General features: G+C 52.1%; 9 protein-coding genes across 9 annotated transcripts; 7 read left to right on the top strand and 2 right to left on the bottom strand.

The window, feature by feature from the left end:
- The first annotated feature begins 905 nt into the window (after positions 1–905).
- ERD1 (Erd1p) lies at positions 906–2199 on the top strand. Its single transcript, XM_019128050.1, has one exon. It carries the CDS (start codon positions 945–947, stop codon positions 2145–2147), a length of 1203 nt encoding a protein of 400 aa, XP_018987185.1. The 5' UTR covers positions 906–944; the 3' UTR covers positions 2148–2199.
- A 354-nt stretch (positions 2200–2553) lies between these two features.
- BABINDRAFT_160087 (uncharacterized protein) lies at positions 2554–3407 on the bottom strand. Its single transcript, XM_019128049.1, has one exon. It carries the CDS (start codon positions 3381–3383, stop codon positions 2601–2603), a length of 783 nt encoding a protein of 260 aa, XP_018987184.1. The 5' UTR covers positions 3384–3407; the 3' UTR covers positions 2554–2600.
- Positions 3408–3608: 201 nt separating this feature from the next.
- Positions 3609–5999, bottom strand: BABINDRAFT_160086 (E3 ubiquitin-protein ligase). The gene has a single exon (XM_019128048.1). The coding sequence runs from the start codon at positions 5707–5709 to the stop codon at positions 3793–3795; it is 1917 nt and encodes a 638-aa protein (XP_018987183.1). The 5' UTR covers positions 5710–5999; the 3' UTR covers positions 3609–3792.
- Positions 6000–6286: 287 nt separating this feature from the next.
- BABINDRAFT_174458 (uncharacterized protein) lies at positions 6287–9509 on the top strand. Its single transcript, XM_019130962.1, has 5 exons — positions 6287–6590; positions 6636–6926; positions 7099–7108; positions 7202–7207; positions 7312–9509. Exons 1-5 carry the CDS (start codon positions 6372–6374, stop codon positions 9339–9341), a joined length of 2556 nt encoding a protein of 851 aa, XP_018987182.1. The 5' UTR covers positions 6287–6371; the 3' UTR covers positions 9342–9509.
- Positions 9510–9900: 391 nt separating this feature from the next.
- On the top strand, positions 9901–17184 carry TOR1 (phosphatidylinositol kinase-related protein kinase). The gene has a single exon (XM_019128047.1). It carries the CDS (start codon positions 10019–10021, stop codon positions 17105–17107), a length of 7089 nt encoding a protein of 2362 aa, XP_018987181.1. The 5' UTR covers positions 9901–10018; the 3' UTR covers positions 17108–17184.
- Positions 17185–17530: 346 nt separating this feature from the next.
- On the top strand, positions 17531–20160 carry MCM2 (MCM DNA helicase complex subunit; the record flags this gene model as incomplete). The annotated part of the gene is made up of 1 exon (XM_019128046.1): positions 17531–20160. The coding sequence occupies exon 1, from the start codon at positions 17589–17591 to the stop codon at positions 20157–20159; it is 2571 nt and encodes an 856-aa protein (XP_018987180.1). The 5' UTR covers positions 17531–17588.
- Positions 20161–20650: 490 nt separating this feature from the next.
- Positions 20651–21868, top strand: PPH3 (phosphoprotein phosphatase PP4 catalytic subunit). The gene is made up of 2 exons (XM_019132108.1): positions 20651–20789; positions 20837–21868. The coding sequence occupies exons 1-2, from the start codon at positions 20773–20775 to the stop codon at positions 21738–21740; spliced, it is 921 nt and encodes a 306-aa protein (XP_018987179.1). The 5' UTR covers positions 20651–20772; the 3' UTR covers positions 21741–21868.
- Positions 21869–22374: 506 nt separating this feature from the next.
- KRE1 (Kre1p) lies at positions 22375–22677 on the top strand (the record flags this gene model as incomplete). The annotated part of the gene is made up of 1 exon (XM_019128288.1): positions 22375–22677. A coding segment is annotated over one exon (303 nt), but the record flags the coding sequence as incomplete, so codon positions are not given.
- Positions 22678–23082: 405 nt separating this feature from the next.
- BABINDRAFT_160080 (uncharacterized protein) lies at positions 23083–24312 on the top strand. The gene is made up of 2 exons (XM_019128045.1): positions 23083–23582; positions 23685–24312. Exons 1-2 carry the CDS (start codon positions 23265–23267, stop codon positions 24057–24059), a joined length of 693 nt encoding a protein of 230 aa, XP_018987177.1. The 5' UTR covers positions 23083–23264; the 3' UTR covers positions 24060–24312.
- Positions 24313–24387: the final 75 nt, after the last annotated feature.

Here is a 24387-nt window from a genome sequence, read left to right as displayed (position 1 = left end):
AACGCGCGCGAAAATATCCATAGTGAGCTCTACTCTATATACATTGAAAGCAGAATGTCAGGTCCTTTAGTCATGAAGCGGTAGATTCATTAACCACGAATTTTTATCACGGAGATGCTTATCCTGTATATACATTCATACACCCCAGTACGCTCAGAAATATGAAAAAAAGAGTAGGGCATTGTTTATATGCAGGATATTAGAGGCGGGTAACGCACTGAAAGTTTTCACTTATTATCCATCTCCGACGCAGGTATAAATTTAGGGCCTCTCTTAAACTTCCACTACTCTCTACTCTAACACAAATCCAAAGGAGCAGTGTAAACTGCGCCCAAAAGAAATAATTAGTATGTACCGAACCCTTCCAACCATTCGCCTAAAGATGCAGAGAATAAATCTCTACCTGATGACAAGCTGTCGCCCCAAACGGAAACATAATGACCGATTCGATTTTTTCATGCCAAACACATTGAACTCTGAAGAATAAGATTCACGCTCCTTGCATCTTTATGAATAGCGTCCTCCTTCTCGAAGTACTTTTTGGGTCAGCAACTAACACCTTTAGGATCCATGTCTGTAATATATGCTATTGATCCCTATTCTCCCGTAGACTCTTTTATCCATTGTCGTTCCCTGCCGAGGTGCCTATCTGCTAGTGATGTTTCCATGCTAATCCTGAAACCTTTATAAGGAAATGATTAAAACCGGTAAGTCGCGGTTTACTGCGCCTGAAGCACCTAGCACTTTGGTATTGAATATTCAATGGATCTATCTATTTAATAAACTAAATCGGCTATAGCTATCTTGTAGAGCATCGCCAAAATTTTCCACGCGAAGGTGTACGTGTCTAATGCAGGATATTTATGGTTGCAACATCGCACAACATCCAATGACTCTTTCTTTGCAAGACTTTTGTCCCCATTAGGCACAAGACAAACCCCGCTATGGATAAAGGATCCTCCAGCAATGAATGGGAAATCGACACCCTCCTCCCATTGCCGTACCGCATCATTCTCCTCTTGAACGTCGGGGTGTGGCTCTGGTACGTGGCCATCCAAATCTTCCAAAAAACAAGGATCAACGCCTTGAGCGTGCTTGGATTTGACAGTCATATCTCGACGAATGTCGATTTGCCGCGTGCCTGCCGCCTTATCGTCTCTCAGGTGACCACAGTCAGTGTGTTGGCCTACACCGCATACGCCCTTGCCCCTGCCAAAAGCCAGGCTACCATCTCTATGATCGATTGGGTTCCGTTACTCGCCATCGGGGCCATTTTCTACTTTGTTTTCTTCCACGTGAGCACTACGGGCTTTGGGAAGAGACGCTTGCGGTCCACGGCCTCCAGAATGCTCGCCTTTGGTATCAACCCGTCCATTCGTAACAACGAAATCCTCTTGTCTGACACTTTCACCTCCTACGCCAAGGTCATCCTTGATCTTCTTATTTACGTTTGCCATTTATTCATCGGCACCACCTGTTTCCCTGTGGATGGAAAGGTCAGCTTGGACAGAACTTACGGCTCATGGTACGGCATCGACTCGTTGATTGTGGCGTATCCGACCGCCATTCGCTTGGTACAGTGCCTTCACGAGTACGAGGCGTCGGATAACACCAACTTAAACCACTTGTACAACGCGATCAAATACTCCACCTCGTTCCTCCCCTTGGTTGCGGGCATTATGTTGAAAGGAGCCGAAACCGAGGAGGCCAAGAAGTACTACTTCCGGATGTGGCTTGCCATGTCCTTGGTCAACTCCTGTTACACGTTCTTCTGGGACGTCACCCACGACTGGAATTTCAAGTTTTTCAACTACTGGCTCAAGAACGACCGGTCCCAGGGGTTGTTGAGACCCGTATTGCACTTCGGCGACCGCCAGATCTACTTCACCGCGATCGTGGTGGACTTTATCCTCAGATTCATCTGGCTCACCCGGTTATTGCCGAGTGACTACAGCTCCACCTTTATGGTTCTCACCTCTCTCTACTCCTCCGAGTACGGCGTGTTTGTGCTAGAGTTGCTTGAGATTGGCAGACGCTTTATGTGGATGCTCATCAGAGTGGAGACCGAGTGGGTCAAGATGGAGGCCACCACGTTGGTGAGTGCGGGGGATAGCTCCATTTCGCTTCTGGATCTCACCTCAGCGTAAATCCAAAGTTTAGACATGATACAAGCGTATATTATAAAGACTAGAGACTGCAATTTCATTGGTGTAGAGATTGTCAAGATGTAAATTCTGAGACAAGATTGAAGTGCACCGTCCATGAGTCCGGCTAGATAGTTTTGAGGTCTCATTTCAGATATAGCAGTAGATGGTTGCTTTTATCCCTTTAGTTTGCGAACGAGGAATCCAAGGTGCTGGGTGAGAGCTGAATGTACAATGTTATTTTTGGTATCATCCGCAGTTCAAGAGCCCAAGTCGAATACGCTACGGTCTTTTGCCCATATATTCTCTAGCCTAATCTAACCATAAGGTAGAATGCCAAGTTAGATGAACACACTAACCTTTTATTGTAAGCTTCATATTCCGGCCTTAAAGCCACCTAGTTTATGCCTGAAAACACATTGGCTATGCTTTATTAATATTGTACAGATGAAATGCTTATTTACCCTTACCACCCTTACCCTTGGCACCCTTACCGCTCTTCCCGGTTGGAGCGCCCGGAGCGTCTCTCTTTGGTCTGGAGTTCTTGCTTCTTTCCTTACGAGTGTTGTCTCTTCTCTCGGCCTTGGAGAGGTAACGGAACTTCTTCTTCTTCGCTGCCCTCTTCTTTTCCTCCTTGGACTCCGCAGACTCGTCCTTCTCAACCATCTCCGCGGCTTTCCCATACTCCATGTGGTTGGCCTTTGCAAGTAACGCCAAGTTTTCGGCGTTAGGGTCCAACGACTCGATGGTGACGGTGGATTCGCCCGCAACAGGTGCATTCTCGTTGTCAGCGATGTAGATTTCCTTGCGGTTGAGGATTCCGTTCGCCTCATCGACCTGTTTCTGAGCATCAGTCTCATCTTCAGACTCGTCCTTAGCGGCCTTCTCGGTCTTGAAGCCACTCCAGTCTTCGTCGTCGTCTTGCACACCGCCGGTGAGCTCCATGACTGTATCGTTGAACTTTTTCAACTGGTCCTCCACGTCCTTCTTTCTCTCTTCTCTCATCTTTTTTCTCTCTTCCAACCTAGCCAATCTCTCCTGCTCGATGTTATAGTCCTTGGCCTTCTTTTGGCGCTCGATTTTTCTCTTGTGGAACCCCGTCAAGTACTCGACCCTGGCATCTTTGTCGAACACAACCTCCGCTACTCGATGCTTATTGGCTTGCTTAGTGGCATACTTCTTACCACCGGAAAGGATTTCTCTATTTGGCCTACCTGCTTTGGTTGGTTTGCCCGCCATTTTTTGTGATAGATGGTAGTTTTCAAAGGTGCTCACTACAACCAGAACTGAAATATATGCCATTTTTACGTGCAGGCAGTGAAAATTATCAAAAAAAAATTATGCATGAAATCTCCTACACCTAAATACAGGGGGAAGCTCATCGAGAAATGCCATACAGTATAATGGATTTAGGCTGCCACTTGTCATTCACAGTTTTAACATTTTAGGTATCATACCGATTCGGTTAATATGAAAAGATACAGAACTCCACTATAATACTCGCTAATCTAATAAATAATGAATTAACGCCGATGCAGCTTTTGGGCAAGTATATAACAGAAATCTACCAGGGTACCTCTAAAAATATCTCAACCCAATACCTCCCAGTTCTATATAATCCTTCCACCTCCGGTTAACCGTCTCCGTCTTAGATCCCGATCTGAAACAAAATCTGCTTTTTGCCTTTCTTCTTCTTGCCCTTGTTCTCCTCGGCCGGAACGGGGGCTGGGGCCGGGGCTGGGACCTTCTTCCCCCAGTTGCTCGGATCAATACTAATCGGATTAACTCGCGGAATGGGCTTCTTGGTGGAAACAGGCAAGGAAGGGAACTTGGGATCATCCAAAACCGTCTTCTTTGACGAAACACCGAGATTGAGTCCGTCCACGCTTAAGATCGGAGTCGGCGAAGGCGATGGCGACGCGGATTTCGGTTTGGCCGTCAAGTATGATGGTTTGTAACTGGCAGAGGCCTGAGAGGTGTTGACTTGCGGCTTAATATACCCAGAGCCTTTCTTGATCACCGTTGTATACCTTATCGGGGGAGTAGGAGTTGGGGCAAAGATTGATTTCGGTTGGGTCCCTCCTGCCAACGGAGGAAATTTTTGGGCGCTTCCCTTGCCCACAACCGGTCTAGCCGGCGGCGCAGCCGGCCTGGAGGACGGACTGGCTGGCAATGGCGGAAAGGCAAGGAGAGAGGCGCTCTTTTTTGATGACTTGTTTCTCCAAGACGCGGTATCCGAGAGAAGCGACTCATCGGAACCCGGAAAGGCTGGAAACTGTTCTTCCTGTTGAATGTGCTTTTGCAAATCGTTCATAGCGTCAAGAAGGGCGGATCGCTTGGGAGAGCTGGCGGGGTACAACTCGGCGAGCTCCTTTAAAAGAAGTGCAATGTCCGACTGTTCGGTGGTGAAGAGTTCGTTGTACGTCTTTAAAAGCTGTTTCAGAGACACATCGCCGCTCTTATACGCAGCGTTTGTGCGTGTGAACGTCTCGAAGTCGCGCGTCGCGTAGTTCAAGTAATGTCTGGCACGCTCCTCGAGGCGCATCTGCTTGGTTTCAAAGGAGTCCACAACCTCTTCAGGGCCTCGGTTAGAACTCCTGGAGGGGGCTCTGGAGCTGGAGCTGCTGTTGGAGGCGTTAGGCTGGAAGGTGGACAAGCCGGAACGGAAGCCCCTGGCACCGCCTAGCGTGAAGGAATTCCCAATAAGCGATGGGTGTTCCTTCGACATGTGGAGTTGGAGTTCAAACTCGTCCTGGAAGACCACAAACTTAGCCTCGCGACACGTGCTGACCCCGCACGTAAAGTGTTGGTCCTCAAAGTGCCGCCACACTGCGTCATAGTTCTTGAAGTATTGCGGCTTCTGTGGATCCAACTTGTCGCAGATGTGGCAGCGCTCGTGCGACTTTTTCATGTGGTCATTCCACTCATCGTCTGAGTAGAAGCGCATCCCGGAGCAGAACTTGCACGCCGGATGACCGGTGAAACCGCTTTCATCACCCGCTGAGAGATGTTTCTGGAGCTGGTGACGGGTATACAAACGCAACTCCGACAAAAACGCCTTCTTCTGGGTCCCGCAGAGATGACAGTACTCGAGCTGGTGTGCCTCCTTCACGTGCGCGTTGAGCTTCTTGAAGTTCGCGAACTTCTCGCCGCACTTTACACACGCAAAATCAAGCAACCCGAGAGTCGCGTCACGTGCGTAGTGCGACGTGAAGCTGATGCCAAACTTTTCGCTATGGTCGACAAAGTCACCGGCGGAAAAGGCATCGTAGGACTTGGTACCGTCTTCGGAAAAGACAAGGGTGGCGTTTTCGGTTCGGCAGACCAAACAGGTTTTTTTTCCGTAGAGTGCGCGTTGGCGGAACGTGCACTTGTGACAGGTGACGTGGTTGCACGGGGAATAGGCGGCGATTTCGATGCGTTCGGCGCAAATGAGACACTGTTCGGACTCGTCCAAGGCTTCGGTTTCGGTTCCCGTGGTTTCGTTGCGGCGCCAGCCGTTGGTGTGCACCTTGTCGGATTTTTCCTTACGTGGAGCGCGGCGGCGGGCGGGGTTGCTGCTCATTTTAGGATCTGGAAAGTGGTTGGTGAGCTAGAAAGGGGCCAGACCGGGAGACCGATGGATGAAATAGGTGAAATGACTGAATGGTAGGCCAGGGTGGCTTGGGCTGAAGCTTTGAGGTGGGAGATGGATTTTTCGCTGAGTTACGGCTGCGAAAAAATCCGCCTTATAAAATGGAGAGCATGCAGGACCAATGGAGGGGAGCGTTGAAATGCTGGGATAGTGGTGGGTTGTGACCGACATATGAATAAAACACGAAAATTCAGTTTCGTGGCAAGGTTTCATTGTTTATTTATTTATTTTTTGTTAGAAAGCTAGCTGGGAAGTTCACTTGCAAAGGAGAGCTAATATGTGGCATACTGTGAGCATTAAATGCTAGAAGCCAGTTGGTACTAAAAGTTGAGTATGAGGTTATCAACGCTTTTGGTTAGTGAAAGACGGAAAACTCTCCAAGCTAGAACCTAGGATATCATTACTAGTGGTAGATTTCCTTCCTATATCTCAGTTATTTACACGTTCATTTTTGACCTTCAGTATAAATCTTATAGCACGCTCTATATCATATATCAACGTGTTAAGGGCTCAACCTCGGTCTCTATTTACCGGATATGCAGACTGAAATTTAGCAGTACGAGACACAGACCATATTATTTCCACTCCCACCAATGACCAAACTAAACCTAAGTGCTAGTATTAACGTCTCACGTTTACTCTACAACCCCGCATTGTGCTTGCCCAACCTCATCATCCCGACGTTTGAGACGTTGCCGATTCCCTTACAGTTTCCTCACCAGCCGGCGAATGTCACCATCAAGGCGGTGGTTTTGGACAAGGACAACTGTTTCGCCAAAGACCATGACGATAAGGTCTGGCCAGCCTACTCGGTATGTAAACGCTATGGCCTCATTGATGGAAGACTAACCAACTAGGCGGTATGGGAGAGGCTCCGCAACGAATACCCCAAGGAGAGCTTGTTGATTGTCAGCAACTCCGCAGGTACGGACGACGATATCAACCACGTACAAGCCGAAAAGTTGGAGCGCGACACCGGTGTGACCGTTTTGCGTCACTCTACTAAAAAGCCCGGCTGCCACGCGGAAATCATGGAGTACTTCCAGTCCCAGGGTTTGGTGGAAGGACCCCATGAGGTGGCCGTAGTCGGCGACAGGCTCTTCACAGACATGCTCATGTCGAACATGATGGGTTCTTGGGGGGTCTGGGTACGTGATGGGGTGGAACAGTCGCAGAGTTTGGTCTGCCGTTTGGAGCGTGACTGCTACCAGAGGCTCGACGGGAGAGGCTGGATTCCACAGATCCCCGGGAAAGAGTAAATATAATCTGTAGGGGGATAAATATGATCTGAAACTATGAGTTTTAAATAATATTTGATAGGGTATAAACAGTAAGCATATAATGATAGAAAGGGGGACTAGACGTTAGTCTGGAAACCAGAGAATTAGTGCCCAGAGCTACACTACCTCTTTGTCTTTATTAGTTCATCGTAAGTCAACATACCACCAATTATATGATGTTGTAATACCTACGAGGAAAGGAACACATTCAACAGTTAACAAATACCCTTACCGCGACAACTGTGGCTGGTAGACCTGCATACTGTGGCAAGGGCTCGTGGCTGGTTCCTACATGAAAAAAAAATCGATGGACAACCTTTCAACCGCTTGCTCTCCTTCTTCCCCATACACACCCCCGCCATTATGAGCTCCCGCGGTATGAGAAGGCTTGAGAAACAGCGTCTCAAGAGCCTTGCGCCTGTTTCCAGCGAAAGTGAACCTGAAGAAGAGTACACGCCAAAGACCAACGCGTTTGCGTTTTTGGGTGGCGAAACCTCAGAAGAGGAAACCAGCACAGACTACGAGGACTGCCTGCAGGGTGACTCCAATGAGCCACTTCCGCAGCCGGTAAAGATCAGCGCACCGAAAAAGGCCCGAAAGATCAAACAGACACGCAAGAGCAAACAACCAGTGGTGGATAGCGACGAGGAGCTCGATCGGATTTTGCAGGAGTACGCGGTAAAGGAAGAGAAAAAAGAGGTCCAGGAAGCTGATTCGGAGGACGAGGAGACTCTGCCAGTGTCTGAGGACGTTATTGATCCATGCTTCAAGGTATTCACGCCCGCTCGGTTCGCGCGCTGCGTCGCGCTTCTCGCGCTCGATCCACGCGACTTGGACCCCGACAGAGAGTTCCGCAACTTGTTTGGGAACCTCCTGATAGAGGCAATTGAGGATGCAGACTCCACATCCTCGTCGTTTATCTCCCCCGAGCAAATGAAGCAGATCCAGAAGATGAAAAAGCTCGTGCGCGGCTGGGGTGGCAGTGACCGCCGCTCGATCCCTGGAACCACACGCAAACTTGTGCTCACCAAGATCCGCGACGACTGGCTACCGTCGCCACGGAAAGAAGTGGGCATGGAGGAGATTTCAGCTCAAGCTCTAGTGGAGTTGAAGATGAGCCAGTCTGAGGACTGGATGGATGTGATCAGAGATGAAGTCGCCGAAGAGGCACGCCGCGGGATCAAGTATTACAAATTCACGCGTAACGTCGATGATCGTCTCACGAATGCCAAATTCTATGTCGCGACGGCTGTCACGCCTGACCACGAGGCGTTGATCGGGCTCATGCACCTGGCACCGTACCACGTGGAGACGCTCATCCAGGTGGCCACCATTCTCGTTAGACAAGGCGACAAGAGTAACAGCAGCGGCTTGACAGAACGCGCGCTCTTTGTATTTGACCGCGCGTTCCCGAAGTTTTTTGAGTTTGGCTCTGGGATGGTCCGTCTTCCGTTTGCGTATGCGCTCAACCGCCAGTTCTACCTCGCGTGTTTCCGTTATATCGGGGTGTTGACCCAGAAGTCAACCTTCTACACGGCTCTCACATGGTGCAAGTTGTTGCTATCGCTCGCCCCAGCGGAGGACCCGTATGGTGTGCGCTACTTCATTGACTTCTACGCCATCATGAGCGGGGAATACCGCTATTTGGTTCGCTTGTGCGATTCGCTGTTGGTGACGACATACGCCCGCTGGCTCACCCCGGGCCTTGCCTACTCCAAGGTGCTTGCGCTCTTGTACCTAGAAGAACCAGTGCAGGCGGCCGCGGCATTGAAGCAGGCATATTCCAGATACCCCTACACGGGTTTCCAGCTCTTGGAAACCGTGGGTTTGGCGTTCCATGTTCCAATCGACCCCAAGTTGTTGCAGGTTGGCCCGGAGGTGGCACTCGCGACGGAGACGTATCTCGTGCGTGCAGCTGCCATGTGGTCAGAGGCCAAGCACCGCCAGTTCTTGCACGACACGCTCCTTCTGTTGGTAGGGACAAAGGTAGAGAGCACCAAAGAAGCAGCCGTGACGGAGCTCATTCCGGCAAACTTGTTGAGGCACGCTATCTTGTCCGGCGAGAGCAAGTTGATGGCCAAAATTCCGGCAGAGGTCTGGGAAGACAACGAGATCTTTGACTATGATGTGCTTCCGCCGCATGCGGACAAGAGCGGCCAGGTCGAACGCTTCACGGACTATGTGGATGATAATTTGGTGGCGGAAGCAATCGCCGCGAGAAGTCAAGATGACGACATGATGGAGATGATCCGCCAGATGAGCTTGCGGGGGCAGGACCAATAGACTTCACTGTCAAAGGATAGTTATAAGACGTAGAGATTATGGGTTTGACCGAACACTGGTCAACTCCAGATCGTGGTGGATAGACATAAATGCTATAGTCGACTATGATTTAACTTTTACATTTAACAGTTTCTATCGATATTTATTATAACAAACATCACTCAGGGTAATAATTGAAACTTACACTGGCGTAAATTCATATAATGTAACAGTACTCCTGCGAATGACAATATCTTGTGCATGAGAAATCTCTCAAAAACAGGTTGTAAGGAGTACTACAATTGACGTTAACATATCATTTTTCAGGCAGATACAGAAAATGAATGAAAAAAACGAAAATTTGGCATTTAAACTACCCATATACCACTGAATCTTATTCACTCACAATATTTTATACACATCACCCATTGAGGTCAATGGTTTGGTGATATGCCCCCCCCACACGCATTCATCACGTGAGATAAGCGCTGGCGGGTAACTCCCCCAAATCGCTCTATGTGACGGCAGGTATATATCAGCCCGATATCAAAGCCAATTCATTCCACCTTTTTCCAACAACACCATCTACACCTTCCCCCCTCCATTGCTGCCAGTTGCGCTGAATTTCGCCACAGAAACCCATCCAGTCCATATACTCACCCCCAACAAGCCCGTATATTCCCTCTCACAAACCACCAATGGATAGTTTCGCGCTTTCCCAGATCTTTGGGCGGCTAAAATCCAAAAGCGCCAGCGAGCGCCAGCAAGCTCTGGTGGCCCTCCGTAACCACCTCACGTCAATCTCGCGTGACCTTCTGTCCGAGCAGTTTAACCGCTATAACAAGGACATCAACAACAAGGTGTTTGAGTTGATCCATTCCTCCGACCAGAGCGAGAAGCTCGGTGGGATTGCCGCCATCGATGCGTTTATCGACTTTGAGGGCGGTGAGGAGAACGCCACGATGTTTAACCGCTACGCCAACTACCTCCGCATCTTGATCCCGTGCAATGACCTCGAAGTGATGTACGCCGCGACGCACACGCTCGGGCGTTTGGCCATCCCTGGAGGGACGCTTACCGCAGACTTTATCGAATTTGAGGCGAAAAAGTCCATCGAATGGCTCCAATCAGAACGCCAGGAGAACCGCCGCCATGCTGCCGTGCTTGTCATTACTGCCATCGCCAACAACAGTCCTACGTTGCTCTACGTGTACGTCAACCAAATCCTCGAGCACATCTGGGTCACGCTCCGCGACCCCAAGCTCATAATACGTACGGACGCCGCGCTTGCGTTGCGCAAATGCCTCGATATCGTGTATGACCGTGACGCAGCGTTACGCCGCACATGGTTCAACCGGTTGATGGAGGGCGCAATGGTTGGCTTCAAGCTCAACACCAACGAGGCCATCCACGGCTCGCTCCTCTGCTTCCGCGAGCTCCTCACGCCCAACAGCATCTTTGTCTCCGACAAGTACGATATGGTGTACGAGGCAGCGGCGCGCTTTAAAGACTACAAGGTCGACGTGATCCGCCAGGAGGTGATTGCCATCATCCCGCTTCTCGCAAAGTTCAACCCGCAAAAGTTTGTCGACAAGTACCTTCACCGCACGTTGCTCTACTACCTCGGCCAACTCAAGCGTGACAAGGACAAGCCCGCGATCCTTATCTCCATCGGCAACATTGCGTTCGAGGTCCAAGGCCAGATGGCCACCTACATGGACGCCATTCTCGACAACATCCGCGATGGCCTTTCGTTCAAGCAGCGCCACAAGCGCGATATCGAGCAGGCCATCTTCTCGTGCATCGGCAAGCTCGCGTCGGCCGTCGGCCCCGCCTTGACCAAACATCTCCAGCGTGACATCCTCGACATGATGCTAGGCTGCGCGCTATCGCCACACATGCAGGCTACGCTCCAGATCCTCGCGGAGGAGATCCCGCCGCTCGAACCACTCATCAACGCAAAGCTCCTCAATCTCTTGAGCTTGTGTTTATCGGGGAACGCGTTCCGGCCGCCGGGCGCGCCGAACGCTGCACGCCATATGAACCCCGTGGCCGCACGCGAGTACCGTGCCGGTATGGCTGCCAAGGAGGAACACGGCCCGTACGATACGCCCGAGACCGTTGACACCGCCATCATCGTGCAGGCGTTGCAGATGGCCATGTTCTTCGAGTTCAAAGACTACGCGTTGCACGAGCTCGTGCGCTATGTGACGGTTTCCTACATCGAGCACGACAGTGCAGAGGTGCGCAAGACCGCGGCCATCGCGTCGTGCCGCTTGTTCTCGCGCGACCCCATCTGCTTCCAGACCAGTGCCAACGCGCTCCTGGCCGTGTGCGAGGTTTTGGACAAGCTCCTCTCGGTTGCGATCACCGACCCGGTGCCGGAGATCCGCACAGAGGTGCTCCTGGCACTCGGCGAGAGCTTTGACCTGCAACTCTCGCAGGCCGACAACGTGCGCCTCTTGTTTATCGGCCTCCACGATGAGGTGTTTGCGATTCGCAAGATTGCTATTCGCATCATCGGGCGCCTCTCCGCGATAAATCCCGCGTACATCGTGCCGTCGTTGCGCAAGACACTTATCCAGTTGCTCACGGACCTCGAGTACCTGACGGTCAGTCGCAAAAAGGAGGAGAGCGCGACGCTCCTCAGTCTCCTCATTGCGTCATCCAAGGAGATCACGCGGCCGTACGTCAAGCCGATCGTCGATGCGTTACTCCCCAAGGCACGCGACGCCAGCCTGTTGGTGGCGAGCGCGGCCATCACTGCGCTCGGCGAGCTTGCAGTCGTCGGTGGAGAGGACCTCAAGCCGTTCATCCCCGACTTGATGCCGTTGATCTTGGACACCTTCCAGGACCAGTCGTCATCGTTCAAGCGCGATGCCGCACTCCGAACCTTAGGCCAATTGACCAGTAGCTCCGGGTACGTGATCCAGCCGTTGCTTGACTATCCGCAGCTCCTCGGCATGCTCGTGGGCATCCTCAAGTCCGAGTCGTCCGCCACAATCCGTCGCGAGACCGTGCGCCTCGTTGGGATCTTGGGTGCGCTCGACCCGTACAAGCACCGCGAGGTGGAGGTTAGCTCAAAGAACATTCCCGTGGTGGAACAGAACGCGCCGCCCGTGGATGTGGCGTTGTTGATGCAGGGCATGTCGCCGTCCAATGACGAGTACTACCCGACGGTGGTGATCACCACGCTCATGAAGATCCTCAAGGATCCGTCGTTGAGCACCCACCACACGGCCGTGATCCAGGCCGTCATGTACAGTTTCCAGACACTCGGCCTCCGCTGCGTGCCGTTCCTCGCGCAGATCATCCCGGGCGTCATCACGGTGATGCATACGTGTCCGCCGTCGATGCTTGACTTTTACTTCCAGCAGCTCGGCTACCTCATCCGCATTGTCAAGCAGCACATCCGGCCGTACCTCAACGAGATCCTCGAGGCCGTGCGAGAGTTCTTTGTCAAGATGCCAAACTTGCAGGCCACCATCATTTCGCTTGTCGAGTCCGTATCCAAGGCACTCGACGGTGAGTTCAAGGTGTACTTGACCGCGATTCTCCCGCTTTTGCTCGACGTATTGGGCAACGACAAGAGCACTAATATGACGAGTAGCCTCCGCGTGTTGCGCGCGCTCGTGGTGTTTGGTGCCAATATCGAGGAGTTCGTGCACCTCATCATCCCTAACGTGGTCAAGATGTTTGAGTACAGCAGCGTGCCGCTCCGCAAGGCGGCGATCGAGACCATCGGCCGTTTGTCACGCAACGTCAGTCTCAGCGACATGTCATCACGCATAATCCATCCATTGTTGCGCGTGTTGTCGTACAACAGCGAGGAGCTCCGCAAGGCTACCATGAACACCGTCAGCCTCTTGTTGATGCAGATGGGCAACGACTTTACCGTGTTCATCCCTGTTATCAATAAGGTGTTGGTTCAGCAGCGCATCCAGGCCAACATCTACGACCAGCTCGTTAACAAGTTGCTCCACGGCGAGCCGTTGCCCAGCAACCTCATCGTAGACAAGGAATACGAGAGCAGCCAGCAGCCGGACGCCAGTGACGCCGAAATGCCCAACAAAAAGTTGCCGGTTAACCAGCAGATCCTCAAGAACGCGTGGGACGCGTCGCAGCGCAGCACCAAGGAGGACTGGCAAGAGTGGATCCGCCGGTTGAGCGTGGAGTTGCTCAAGGAGTCGCCGTCGCACGCCCTCCGAGCCTGTTCGGTGCTTGCGTCGGTCTACTACCCGCTCGCCAAGGACCTCTTCAACGCCAGTTTCGCGAGCTGCTGGAGTGAGTTGTTCCCAAAGAACCAGGAAGAGTTGATCCAGGCCCTCTGTGTTGCACTCTCGTCCTCATCCAACCCGCCAGAGATCCACCAGATCTTGCTCAATCTCGCGGAGTTCATGGAACACGACGACAAGCCGTTGCCAATCGATGTGCCCACTCTCGGCCGCTACGCGCAGCGCTGCCACGCATACGCCAAGGCGTTGCACTACAAGGAGATGGAGTTCATCCAGGAGCCGTCGACGCCAACGATTGAGGCATTAATCAGCATCAACAACCAGCTCCAGCAGCTGGACGCGGCCGTCGGGATCCTCCGCCACGCGCAGATGCACCATGACCTCCAGTTGAAGGAGACGTGGTACGAGAAGTTGCAGCGCTGGGAGGACGCGTTGCAAGCGTACAACGAGAGGGAGCGGGTCGACCCGCACTCCATGGAAATCACCTTGGGGAAGATGCGCTGTTTGCACGCGCTTGGGGAGTGGGAGCAATTGTCGGAGCTTGCGCAGGCGAGGTGGATCAACGCATCGAGCTCCATCCGGCGTGCGGTGGCACCGTTGGCCGCGGCGGCCGCGTGGGGCTTGGGCAAATGGGAGCGCATGGACACGTACATAGGCGTGATGAAGGAGGACTCGCCGGATAAGGCGTTCTTTGACGCGATCTTGTGTCTCCACCGGAACAATTTCGAGGAGGCGTCGAACCACATCCTCCAGGCACGCGACCTCCTCGTCACGGAGATCACCGCGTTGGTCAGCGAGAGCTACAACCGTGCCTATGGCGTGGTAGTGCGCGTACAAATGCTTGCGGAGCTCGAGGAGATCATCAAGTACAAGTGCCTCCCTGTGGGTTCTGAGAAGCGTGCGGTGATGCGCAAGACCTGGAACACGCGGTTGCTCGGGTGTCAGCGCAACGTGGACGTGTGGCAGCGGATGCTCAAGGTGCGTGCTTTGGTGGTGAAGCCGAAACAGGACATGGAGATGTGGATCAAGTTTGCCAACTTGTGCCGCAAGTCCGGTAGGCTTGGCTTGGCGGAGAAGTCGCTCAATTCGTTGTTGGAGGAGGGCAACCCTGACAACCCCAACTCGCGCGCGCCGCCACAGGTGGTGTACGCGCAGTTAAAGTACATGTGGACGTCGGGACAGCGGAGGGAGGCGCTCGAACACTTGATCGACTTTAGCACACGCATGTCGCAGGACCTCGGGTTGAACCCGAACGACTTGATCACGCTGCCGCTTCCGTTTTCGGGGCCAAAACACGTCCAGGAGTACACCAAGTTGCTTGCGCGGTGTTTCTTGAAGCAAGGCGAGTGGCAGATCGCATTGAACAGTAACTGGCGGACGGAGCTCTCGGAGGTGATTTTGGGGTCGTATCTTTTGGCAACGCACTTTGACGACAAGTGGTACAAGGCGTGGCACAACTGGGCGTTGGTAAACTTCGAGGTGATCTCGCTCAGCGGTGAGCGCAACGAGCGCGGTGAGAGAGAAATCGGCCACCTCGAAGGCGGTGAAGGCGTTGACGAAGACCGCCACCGCGAATTGGTCCAGCGCCATGTGATCCCGGCCATCACCGGGTTCTTTCATTCGATCGCACTCTCGGACTCCAACTCTCTCCAGGACACGCTCCGCCTCTTGACATTGTGGTTCCGGTACGGTGGCAAGGAGGATGCCAACCAGGCCATGGCGCACGGCTTCGATATGATCAAGATTGACACGTGGTTGCAGGTAGTGCCGCAGTTGATCTCGCGGATCCACCAGCCCAACGCGACCGTTAGCCGCTCGTTGCACGGCTTGCTCAGCGGCTTGGGCAAGGCGCATCCGCAGGCGTTGGTGTACCCGCTCGCGGTGGCAATCAAGGGGGAGAGTGTGGGCCGCAAAAAGGCGGCAATGTCGATCATCGACAAGATGCGCGTACACAGTGCGAACTTGGTTGAGCAGGCGGAGTTGGTCAGTCAGGAGCTCATCCGTGTGGCGGTATTGTGGCACGAGCAGTGGTACGAGGGGTTGGAGGATGCATCGCGGTTGTTCTTCGGCGAGCACAACACAGAAAAGATGTATGAGGTGTTGGAGCCGTTGCACCGGATGCTCGAGCGCGGCCCGGAGACGTTACGCGAGGTGTCGTTCCAGAACGCGTTCGGGCGAGACCTCAACGACGCGAACGAATGGGTCCTCAACTTCCGCCGCACCAAGGACGTGGCCAACCTCAACCAGGCCTGGGATATCTACTACAATGTGTTCCGGCGGATTAGTCGCCAGTTACCCCAATTGCAGACGTTGGAGCTCCAGTACGTGTCGCCGAAGTTACTTGCCGCTAGTGATTTAGAGTTGGCGGCTCCGGGGACCTACGAGGCCGGGCAGCCTGTGGTCCGCATCATCAAGTTTGAGCCCACCTTCTCAGTCATTTCGTCCAAGCAGCGGCCGAGAAAGTTGTGCTGCAAGGGTAGCGATGGGAAGGACTACACGTACGCGTTGAAGGGCCACGAGGATATCCGCCAGGATAACTTGGTCATGCAGTTGTTTGGGTTGGTCAATACCTTGTTAGTTAACGACCCCGAGTGTTTCAAGCGTCACTTGGACATTCAGCAGTATCCAGCGATTCCGCTTTCACCCAAGTCCGGGTTGCTCAGGTGGGTGCCGAACAGTGACACCTTCCACGTCTTGATCCGGGAGTACCGTGAGTCGCGCAAGATCTGGTTGAACCTCGAGCACCGCCTCATGTTGCAGATGGCGCCCGATTATGACCACCTCACGCTTTTACAAAAGGTGGAGGTTTTCACGTACGCGTTGGACAGCACTCGCGGCCAGGATCTCTACAAAGTGTTGTGGTTGAAGTCGCGGTCGTCCGAATCGTGGCTCGACCGCCGTACCACTTACACCCGTTCGTTGGCAGTCATGTCGATCGCAGGTTACATCTTGGGCCTCGGCGACCGCCACCCGTCGAATCTCATGCTTGATCGCATTACCGGTAAGGTTGTCCACATTGATTTTGGCGACTGCTTCGAGGCGGCCATTCTCCGTGAAAAGTATCCAGAAAAGGTGCCCTTCAGACTCACTCGTATGTTGACCTACGCGATGGAGGTGAGTGGGATCGAAGGGAGTTTCCGCATTACCTGTGAGCATGTGATGCGGGTGTTGCGAGACAACAAGGAGTCGTTGATGGCCATTTTGGAGGCTTTTGCCTACGATCCGTTGATCAACTGGGGATTTGACTTCCCGACGCAGGCCATTGCCGATGCCACGGGGATCAAGTTACCGCAGGTGAACACTGGCGAGTTGTTGAAGCGCGGGCAAATCGACGAGGCGGAGGCAACGCGGTTGACAAAGCAGCATGAGGTGGAAATCAGAAATGCCAGAGCGTTGTTGGTGTTGAAGAGAATTACGGATAAGCTTACCGGGAATGATATCCGACGCATGCGGGATTTGAACGTGCCCGTGCAAGTGGACCGGCTTATCCAGCAGGCCACATCGGTGGAGAATTTGTGTCAGCATTACATTGGTTGGTGCTCGTTCTGGTAGTTTTTTTTTGTTTTTTTTTGCCCGTTGTTTTTTCCAACTGTTTGTCCAATTGCTTTTCCAGCTGTTTTCGATCTGGCTAAAAAGAATTTGTTCACGTATCAAGTTTTATGTTTTTCTAAAGTGTAGCTATATCCACGTTTAATTCAGCTATATGACACAGCTTGCACGTGACACGTATCTGGATTACATCGATTTGTCTCGGTATTAACAAAGCCATCTCTTGAACTCACGTAATTCTCGACTAACTTAAATATTCATATCCTTAACCTGTCATCGCCCACCAGGTGTTTCTCCCCGCACGTGATTTTCACGTCTGCGCGCGTGCCGGGTAAGTTTGCAATTAAGCCCGATTGGGAAATAATTCGACGCGTGAAAAACCACGCGAAAGCTCCACACCTTTCAAACCAAACCTCTATCCCATATCAACACACGCCTTTTGTTCTCATTCACAGAACAAATCTTTACACAGCCTATTTACACAATGTCTAACCCCAGAAAGAGACAAGCAGACGAGGACGAGGACGAGACGATGGGCTTTGCCGGCTCCTCGTCGCCTGCGGGCACCCCTCTCAACTCCAGCCCGCAGCTACCACCCTCGTCGCCGGCGATTCCGTTTGAGGATGACGAGCGAGAGATCCGCGACTTCGACATTGACGAACTCGAAGACGCGGAGGATGAAGACGGTGTCGACTTGATTGGCGACGATATGATGCGCGACTACCGCCCGAACACGGCGGAGGACCACTACGACGCGGGCAACCTCGACGATGAGGAGTACGAGGAGCTCGGGGCGGCTGAACGGCGCGCAGTGGACGCACGTCTCGATCGGCGTGACGACCTCATGCGCGGCAGCACACGCGACCGCGCGTTCCTCGATGACGGCGCGCGCGACGGCGAGGTGGACGAGTACGGGCTCCCAGTGCAGCCGGCGCGTCGACGCACCACGCGCTTCGACGAGGACGAGGACCTTGCGGCAGAGGACCACGATCCGTTGAGCGAGGAGTTTTCGCTCGAAGCGCTCGCGGACGTCAAAGCCCTGAGCATCCCGGCGTGGATCGCACAGGCAGCCGTCGCACGCTCGATCGCGCGCGAACTCCGCTCGTTTTTACTCGAATACACGGATGAAGAGGGGCGTTCCGTCTACGGTGCGCGCATCCGCCACCTCGGTGAGGTCAATTCTGAATCCTTAGAGGTCTCCTACAGCCACTTGGCCGAATCCAAGGCCATCTTGGCGATGTTCCTCGCGGTGTGTCCTGCTGAGATGTTGAAGATCTTTGACGTTGTCGCGATGGATGCGACAGAGTTGCATTACCCGGAGTATTCGCATATCCATGCAGAGATCCACGTGCGCATCACCGACTTCTTGGAGGTGACCAACCTCCGCGACTTGCGCGAGAACAACTTGAACACGATGGTGCGCATTTCCGGGGTTGTCACACGTCGTACCGGTGTCTTCCCCCAGCTTAAATACGTCAAGTTTGACTGCCTCAAGTGCGGGGCCGTCATCGGGCCGTTCCTTCAGGAGTCCGACTCCGAGGTGCGTGTGAGCATGTGTCTGAACTGCCAGGCGCGCGGGCCTTTCCGGATGAATACAGAAAAGACGTTGTACCGCAACTACCAGCGGGTTACGTTGCAGGAAGCACCCGGGACCGTGCCTGCGGGGCGGCTTCCGCGCCACCGCGAGGTGATTCTTCTCTGGGACCTTGTGGACGTTGCGAAGCCTGGCGAAGAGGTGGAAATCACCGGGATTTATAAGAACTCTTATGATGGGTCGTTGAACGCGAAGAACGGGTTCCCTGTGTTTGCAACGGTGCTCGAGGCAAATGCGGTCAAGCGCCGCGATGGCGCGGGGCTGGATGCGTTCGCGTGGACAGAGGACGAGGAGCGCGCTTTCGCAAAGTTTGCGCGCGAGCGCGGTGCGATCGACAAAATCGTCGCGTCCATGGCGCCCTCCATCTACGGCCACACCGACATTAAAACCGCCGTCGCGTGCTCGCTCTTTGGTGGGGTTCCCAAGGATGTCAACGGGAAGCACAACATCAGGGGTGATATCAACGTGCTCTTACTCGGTGATCCCGGGACCGCCAAGTCGCAGATCTTGAAGTATATTGAGAAGACGGCGCACCGCGCGGTGTTTGCAACGGGTCAGGGTGCCTCTGCTGTCGGTTTGACGGCCTCCGTGCGCAAGGACCCTATCACCCGAGAGTGGACGCTAGAGGGCGGGGCGTTGGTGTTGGCGGACAAGGGAACTTGTTTGATCGATGAGTTCGATAAGATGAACGATAAGGACAGAACGTCGATCCACGAGGCCATGGAACAGCAGAGTATTTCCATCTCGAAGGCGGGGATTGTCACAACACTTCAGGCGCGGTGCGCAATCATTGCCGCCGCGAACCCCAACGGGGGAAGATACAACTCGACCTTGCCGCTTTCGCAGAACGTGGACTTGACCGAGCCGATCTTGTCGCGTTTTGACATCTTGTGTGTAGTCAGGGACACGGTGGATCCGGAGTCCGATGAGCGTCTTGCTGGTTTCGTGCTCGACTCGCACATGCGCTCGCATCCCGCGGAGGACACGCGCGCGGATGCGGAAGACATTGACGATACACGCAGCAACACCGCCGAAGCTGTGCGCGCACGCGCACGTCGCATCGCTCAGGCCAACCAGGCCAAGGAGCAGGAGATCTCGCCGCTCTCACAGGAGTTCCTTACCAAGTATATACACTACGCGCGTGCTAAAATCCATCCGAAGCTCCACCAGATGGATATGGATAAGGTTGCGCGTGTGTACGCGGACTTGCGTCGCGAGAGCATCAGCACCGGCTCCTTCCCTATCACTGTACGTCACTTGGAGTCGATCTTGCGTATTGCCGAGGCATTTGCCAAGATGCGCTTGTCAGAGTTTGTATCACCACACGATTTGAACAAGGCGATCCAGGTGTCGGTGGAGAGTTTCGTGGGTGCGCAGAAGGTGAGTGTGAGAAAGCAGTTGCAAAGGTCGTTTATGAAGTATACGTTGCCGAGCAGAGAGAGGGCAAGTGCAAGTGCGTAGATCGAGCAAGGTTGATATGAATAGATATAGCTATGAATTACTGTGCTGTAAGCTTGAGGGCGGACTTAACGACACGGTTTACTGGGCGATACATTGGTTGAAAAGTCAGCAAACGTGCACCCAGTCTAGAATTATAAAAAAATTATCGAACGTTCTTAATCCCAAAATGGTCCACGCAATCGCCGGACTGGATAATGATTTATAAAAAAAAAAGATACGGCAACAGCTATAAGCTCTGTTTTCCGATGTTCTATCGGGAATGCTATGAACAAATAATTGGATAAATAATTGGATAAATAATTGGATAAATACCACCTGGGAAGGGAACCTGGACAGAAAAAAAACGCAATTCTAACACTGAGCTGATTGGCATTTTTTTAGCCCCAGTAATTGATCATACCTCAACCCTTCTGATATGTGCGTGTGTAAACCGCAGCGCGATCTATTTTGAAATTTGTAAGCGATGACAACCTCAACCGATAAGTTCAGCCAGACTCGCGACAGTTATCGCTTCTTCCATTAACCTCCAATTACTTTTCCGTAGTCTACACTACAGATACCTGAAAGAGTGTAACGGCATATTTATCCGGCACTACCCTCACCCACGCCTACGATGCTAGATCTAGACAAGTATGTATTGCGCTGGTGCCCCGTCCTTCAGCTACTAACCCCCCCAGAATCATACAAGACGTGAAAGAATGCCGACACGTAGCAGAGCAAGACGTACTAGAGTTGTGCCTGAAGGCAACCGAGCTACTATTAGACGAAGCCAATGTGCAATTTGTCGACACGCCCGTGACGGTATGCGGCGACATCCACGGACAGTTACACGACCTCCTCACTTTGTTCAAGACCGGCGGAGAGTGCCCCGACACGCGGTACTTGTTTCTAGGTGATTTTGTGGACCGTGGGTTCTATTCGCTCGAGTCGTTTCTCCTCTTGCTCTGCCTCAAGGTGCGCTACCCCGACCGGATGACTCTTATCAGGGGAAACCACGAGTCGCGCCAGATCACTCAGGTCTACGGCTTTTACGATGAGTGTGTGCGAAAGTATGGGAGTGCAAACGTTTGGCGTTACTGCTGCGAGGTATTCGACTACTTGTCGTTGGGAGCGTTGATCGGGGGGGCTGGCGGCGTTTTCTGCATCCATGGGGGGTTATCCCCTGATATCGACGCTATCAACCAGATCAGGCTCTTGGATAGGAAGCAGGAGGTGCCTCATGAAGGCGCCATGTGCGATTTGCTCTGGTCGGACCCCGAAGACGTGCCAGGCTGGGCCATCAGCCCCAGAGGCGCTGGGTTTCTCTTTGGGGGGAACGAGGTGGCCAAGTTTCTAGAGAGGAACGATATTTCGCTCATTGCGCGCGCGCACCAGTTGGTTATGGAGGGGTACAAGGAAATGTTTGACGAGGGGTTGGTGACCGTGTGGTCAGCCCCGAACTACTGCTACCGATGTGGGAATGTGGCGGCGATATTGACGATTGGTGAAGATTTGAGCAGAGAGTACAAGATCTTTGAGGCGGCAATCCAGGATGCCACATCGATCCCGTCGAAAAAGCCGGTGACGGATTACTTTTTGTAGCGCGGCGCGCAACCTGTGTGAGCGTACTAGTGCATAGGGATGCAAACGTGCGAAGCCTAGTCTTTGGATACGACATAATGACAATTTCTTATTTTCTACAGCATTTAATATTCATATTTATTTCGGCATAATTTAGTTTGGTATGAATTAGGCGTTTATTCATAGCATAGAATAGTTTGTTTCGGCATGTAATAGTTTGTTTTGGCATGGAATAGTTTGTTTCGGTATGGATTATACTTCCTGAATGGAGATTTAGTCATTAAGCAATATAACTAGCGTCCCCTGTTTATAACTCCCCTTTAGACCTTTATTATACTCGTTAAGGTGGTCATTGATGGTTGCTGTTTGGAGCTAGCATGCACGAAATTCCCTTCGAAGCACAGCATCACAGGCCGGAAGGTGGAAGCCCCATTCTACACGCACTACGGTATTGGGCGTCATTTATCTACGATCTTTTATTTCCCAATAATACCATATTTAATCGAGCGGGACGGATATAAACCTCTGGGGCCCGTAGTTCCACTGCAATCCATGAAGTCTCACCTGTAACTATACCTTTTCCACTACACATTTGAAAAGCTTTCTATAGACGATAAAGTAAAGCCAGCTATTTGTGATCATGCCTTCCCTTCGTCACTCAATCCTCTTTGTTGTTCTCTTTCTCTGCTTTGATCAAGCCATGTCCATGGCAATTCCAGGAAAGGCAAAGCCGAAGCTACAGCCTACCCTGGTGTGGGTAACAACAACCAATTCCCGAGGGCAGATAAAAACTACCCAAACCAGATTTACTAAAAAGTTTAGCGCCTCGAGAAGCCCATTGTCTGAACCAAAGATTGGAATTGTGGGCATGGGTCATATCACTGGGAACATCGGAGAGGTGAGAAACTACGCTACAGTTACGGTTAGAAGTGGGGCTAACTGGTTGGGCGACGTCAACTACCCCAGATATAACGGAAACGTGGTATATGGTGTGACCGTGTCCATCTTGGTGATATTATTCGTCTTGCTTTGATAATGAGCGTCGTTCATTGAATCCCGGTCAAGATTTTTTTGGGGTGAACATAGTATTTAATATACCCTCTTGTGATATGCACAAAATTACAGTACAGCATGTACTCTGCGGATTTTCAGTGTTGTATTCTGCTAGAAACTAGACTTACTGCATATGCATGAAATCTCAACGAGACGCGCGTTTCTCCTCAGCTACAGGACGTTAAAGCCAAGTTTAACCAGCTGTATGTCGCGATAAGCGGGTTATCACGTGTTAGTCCCGTCTAGATATTGACCCACGTGACGGGTTACGCCATTTCCGCGACAAATTAAAAGTGTGGCATCATGTTATCAGACTTGTACTCTAATTGTCCGAGGTTCAAGTCCAACTCCTGATTCAATCCAGATTAGAAACCTCAAGTAGGTTATTAAAGTTTCCGATAACGGATATTTTCTCAAATCACATATATTACCATCCAGTTAAGCAACCCATTCGGCTTTCGTACCCCGCACACATCCGTTCCCTCCTCTTCCATGGCTACCTCATCGTCCGTTCCAGTCTATGGGGGCCACCTCGATCGGGATCCTCCGTCACCGAAAACTAAACCGCGTTCGATTAATTCATCCGCCGTTCTGGTCCAATCGCTAGCACTTCCGAAGAACAGCAGCTCCGCATTCAGACATGATAATAGTCCCTCCCCGCATCCACGATTTCCCCAACCGGCATCTCTGGCAAACGAGAGTGCCCCTCAAGAGGAAAACACCAGTGAGCCTACCCAGTACAACATATTTGATTTGAAAAACTACTCCAGTGTTCTCCTTGAAAACAAGAGCTCAGTTGCTAGAGACCATGTAAGTTTATCCTCATTGTGGGTTCAATCGCGTTTACGAGCTCTGGAACCTGCAGTGGAGCCCCCTACTTATTGTGCATATCACTAACTTTACACCTTATAGATGGCAAACGAGAGGACATTCTTGGCGTGGCTTCGTACAAGTCTAGCATTCGTGTCGATTGGTATCGGTGTGACCCAGTTGTTCCGCTTATCGTCGCAGTCATCAAACACTGTCACCAACGAAAAGTTGGCCCGCATTCTATCATCGCCCTCAGCGGGACTTTTGGCCAGCTTTAGCACTGGTAAAGTCTTGGGGACGTTGTTCATAGGCATTGGCATCTGCAGTTTACTATTCGGGGTGGTGCGCTACTTTGAAGTGCAGGCGTTGCTACAAAAGAATTACTACCCTGCGTCTCGCTTAGGGGTACTTGCGTTGATTATATCGGTATTTTGCTTAATAACTGCCACTTTTGTTACCGTGGTCTGCTCGATTTGATACTATTGTGTCACTTTGGGTATTTGAAAACTCCCCCGACCACTAATGAATATTCACACCAAGTCGCCGTAGCTGGATGCCGAATCAATCCGTGAGATGAGCGCTCTGGCAGAGTAAATATTTGGCCACCTAGACATATATCCGAATACAAGGAATAGGCGGTTAACTTGCTTAAACTTTGCAATAATAGCATAACAAAATCTGAGAGCCTAAACATGCAAATGGTCAGATACTGAATTAAAACTACTATGCCTAACAGGTCGCATGTAGGGTGCAACCCCTTCGATGTGATGACAGGGCAACGGCTATCTTGCCCTAATGCATATCA

Source organism: Babjeviella inositovora (genome assembly GCF_001661335.1).
Source record: "Babjeviella inositovora NRRL Y-12698 unplaced genomic scaffold BABINscaffold_2, whole genome shotgun sequence".
In the NCBI taxonomy this organism is placed as follows: Eukaryota; Fungi; Ascomycota; class Pichiomycetes; order Serinales; genus Babjeviella; species Babjeviella inositovora.
The sequence above is the reverse complement of the archived record's forward strand: the minus strand, read 5'-3'. Positions and strand labels throughout refer to the sequence as shown.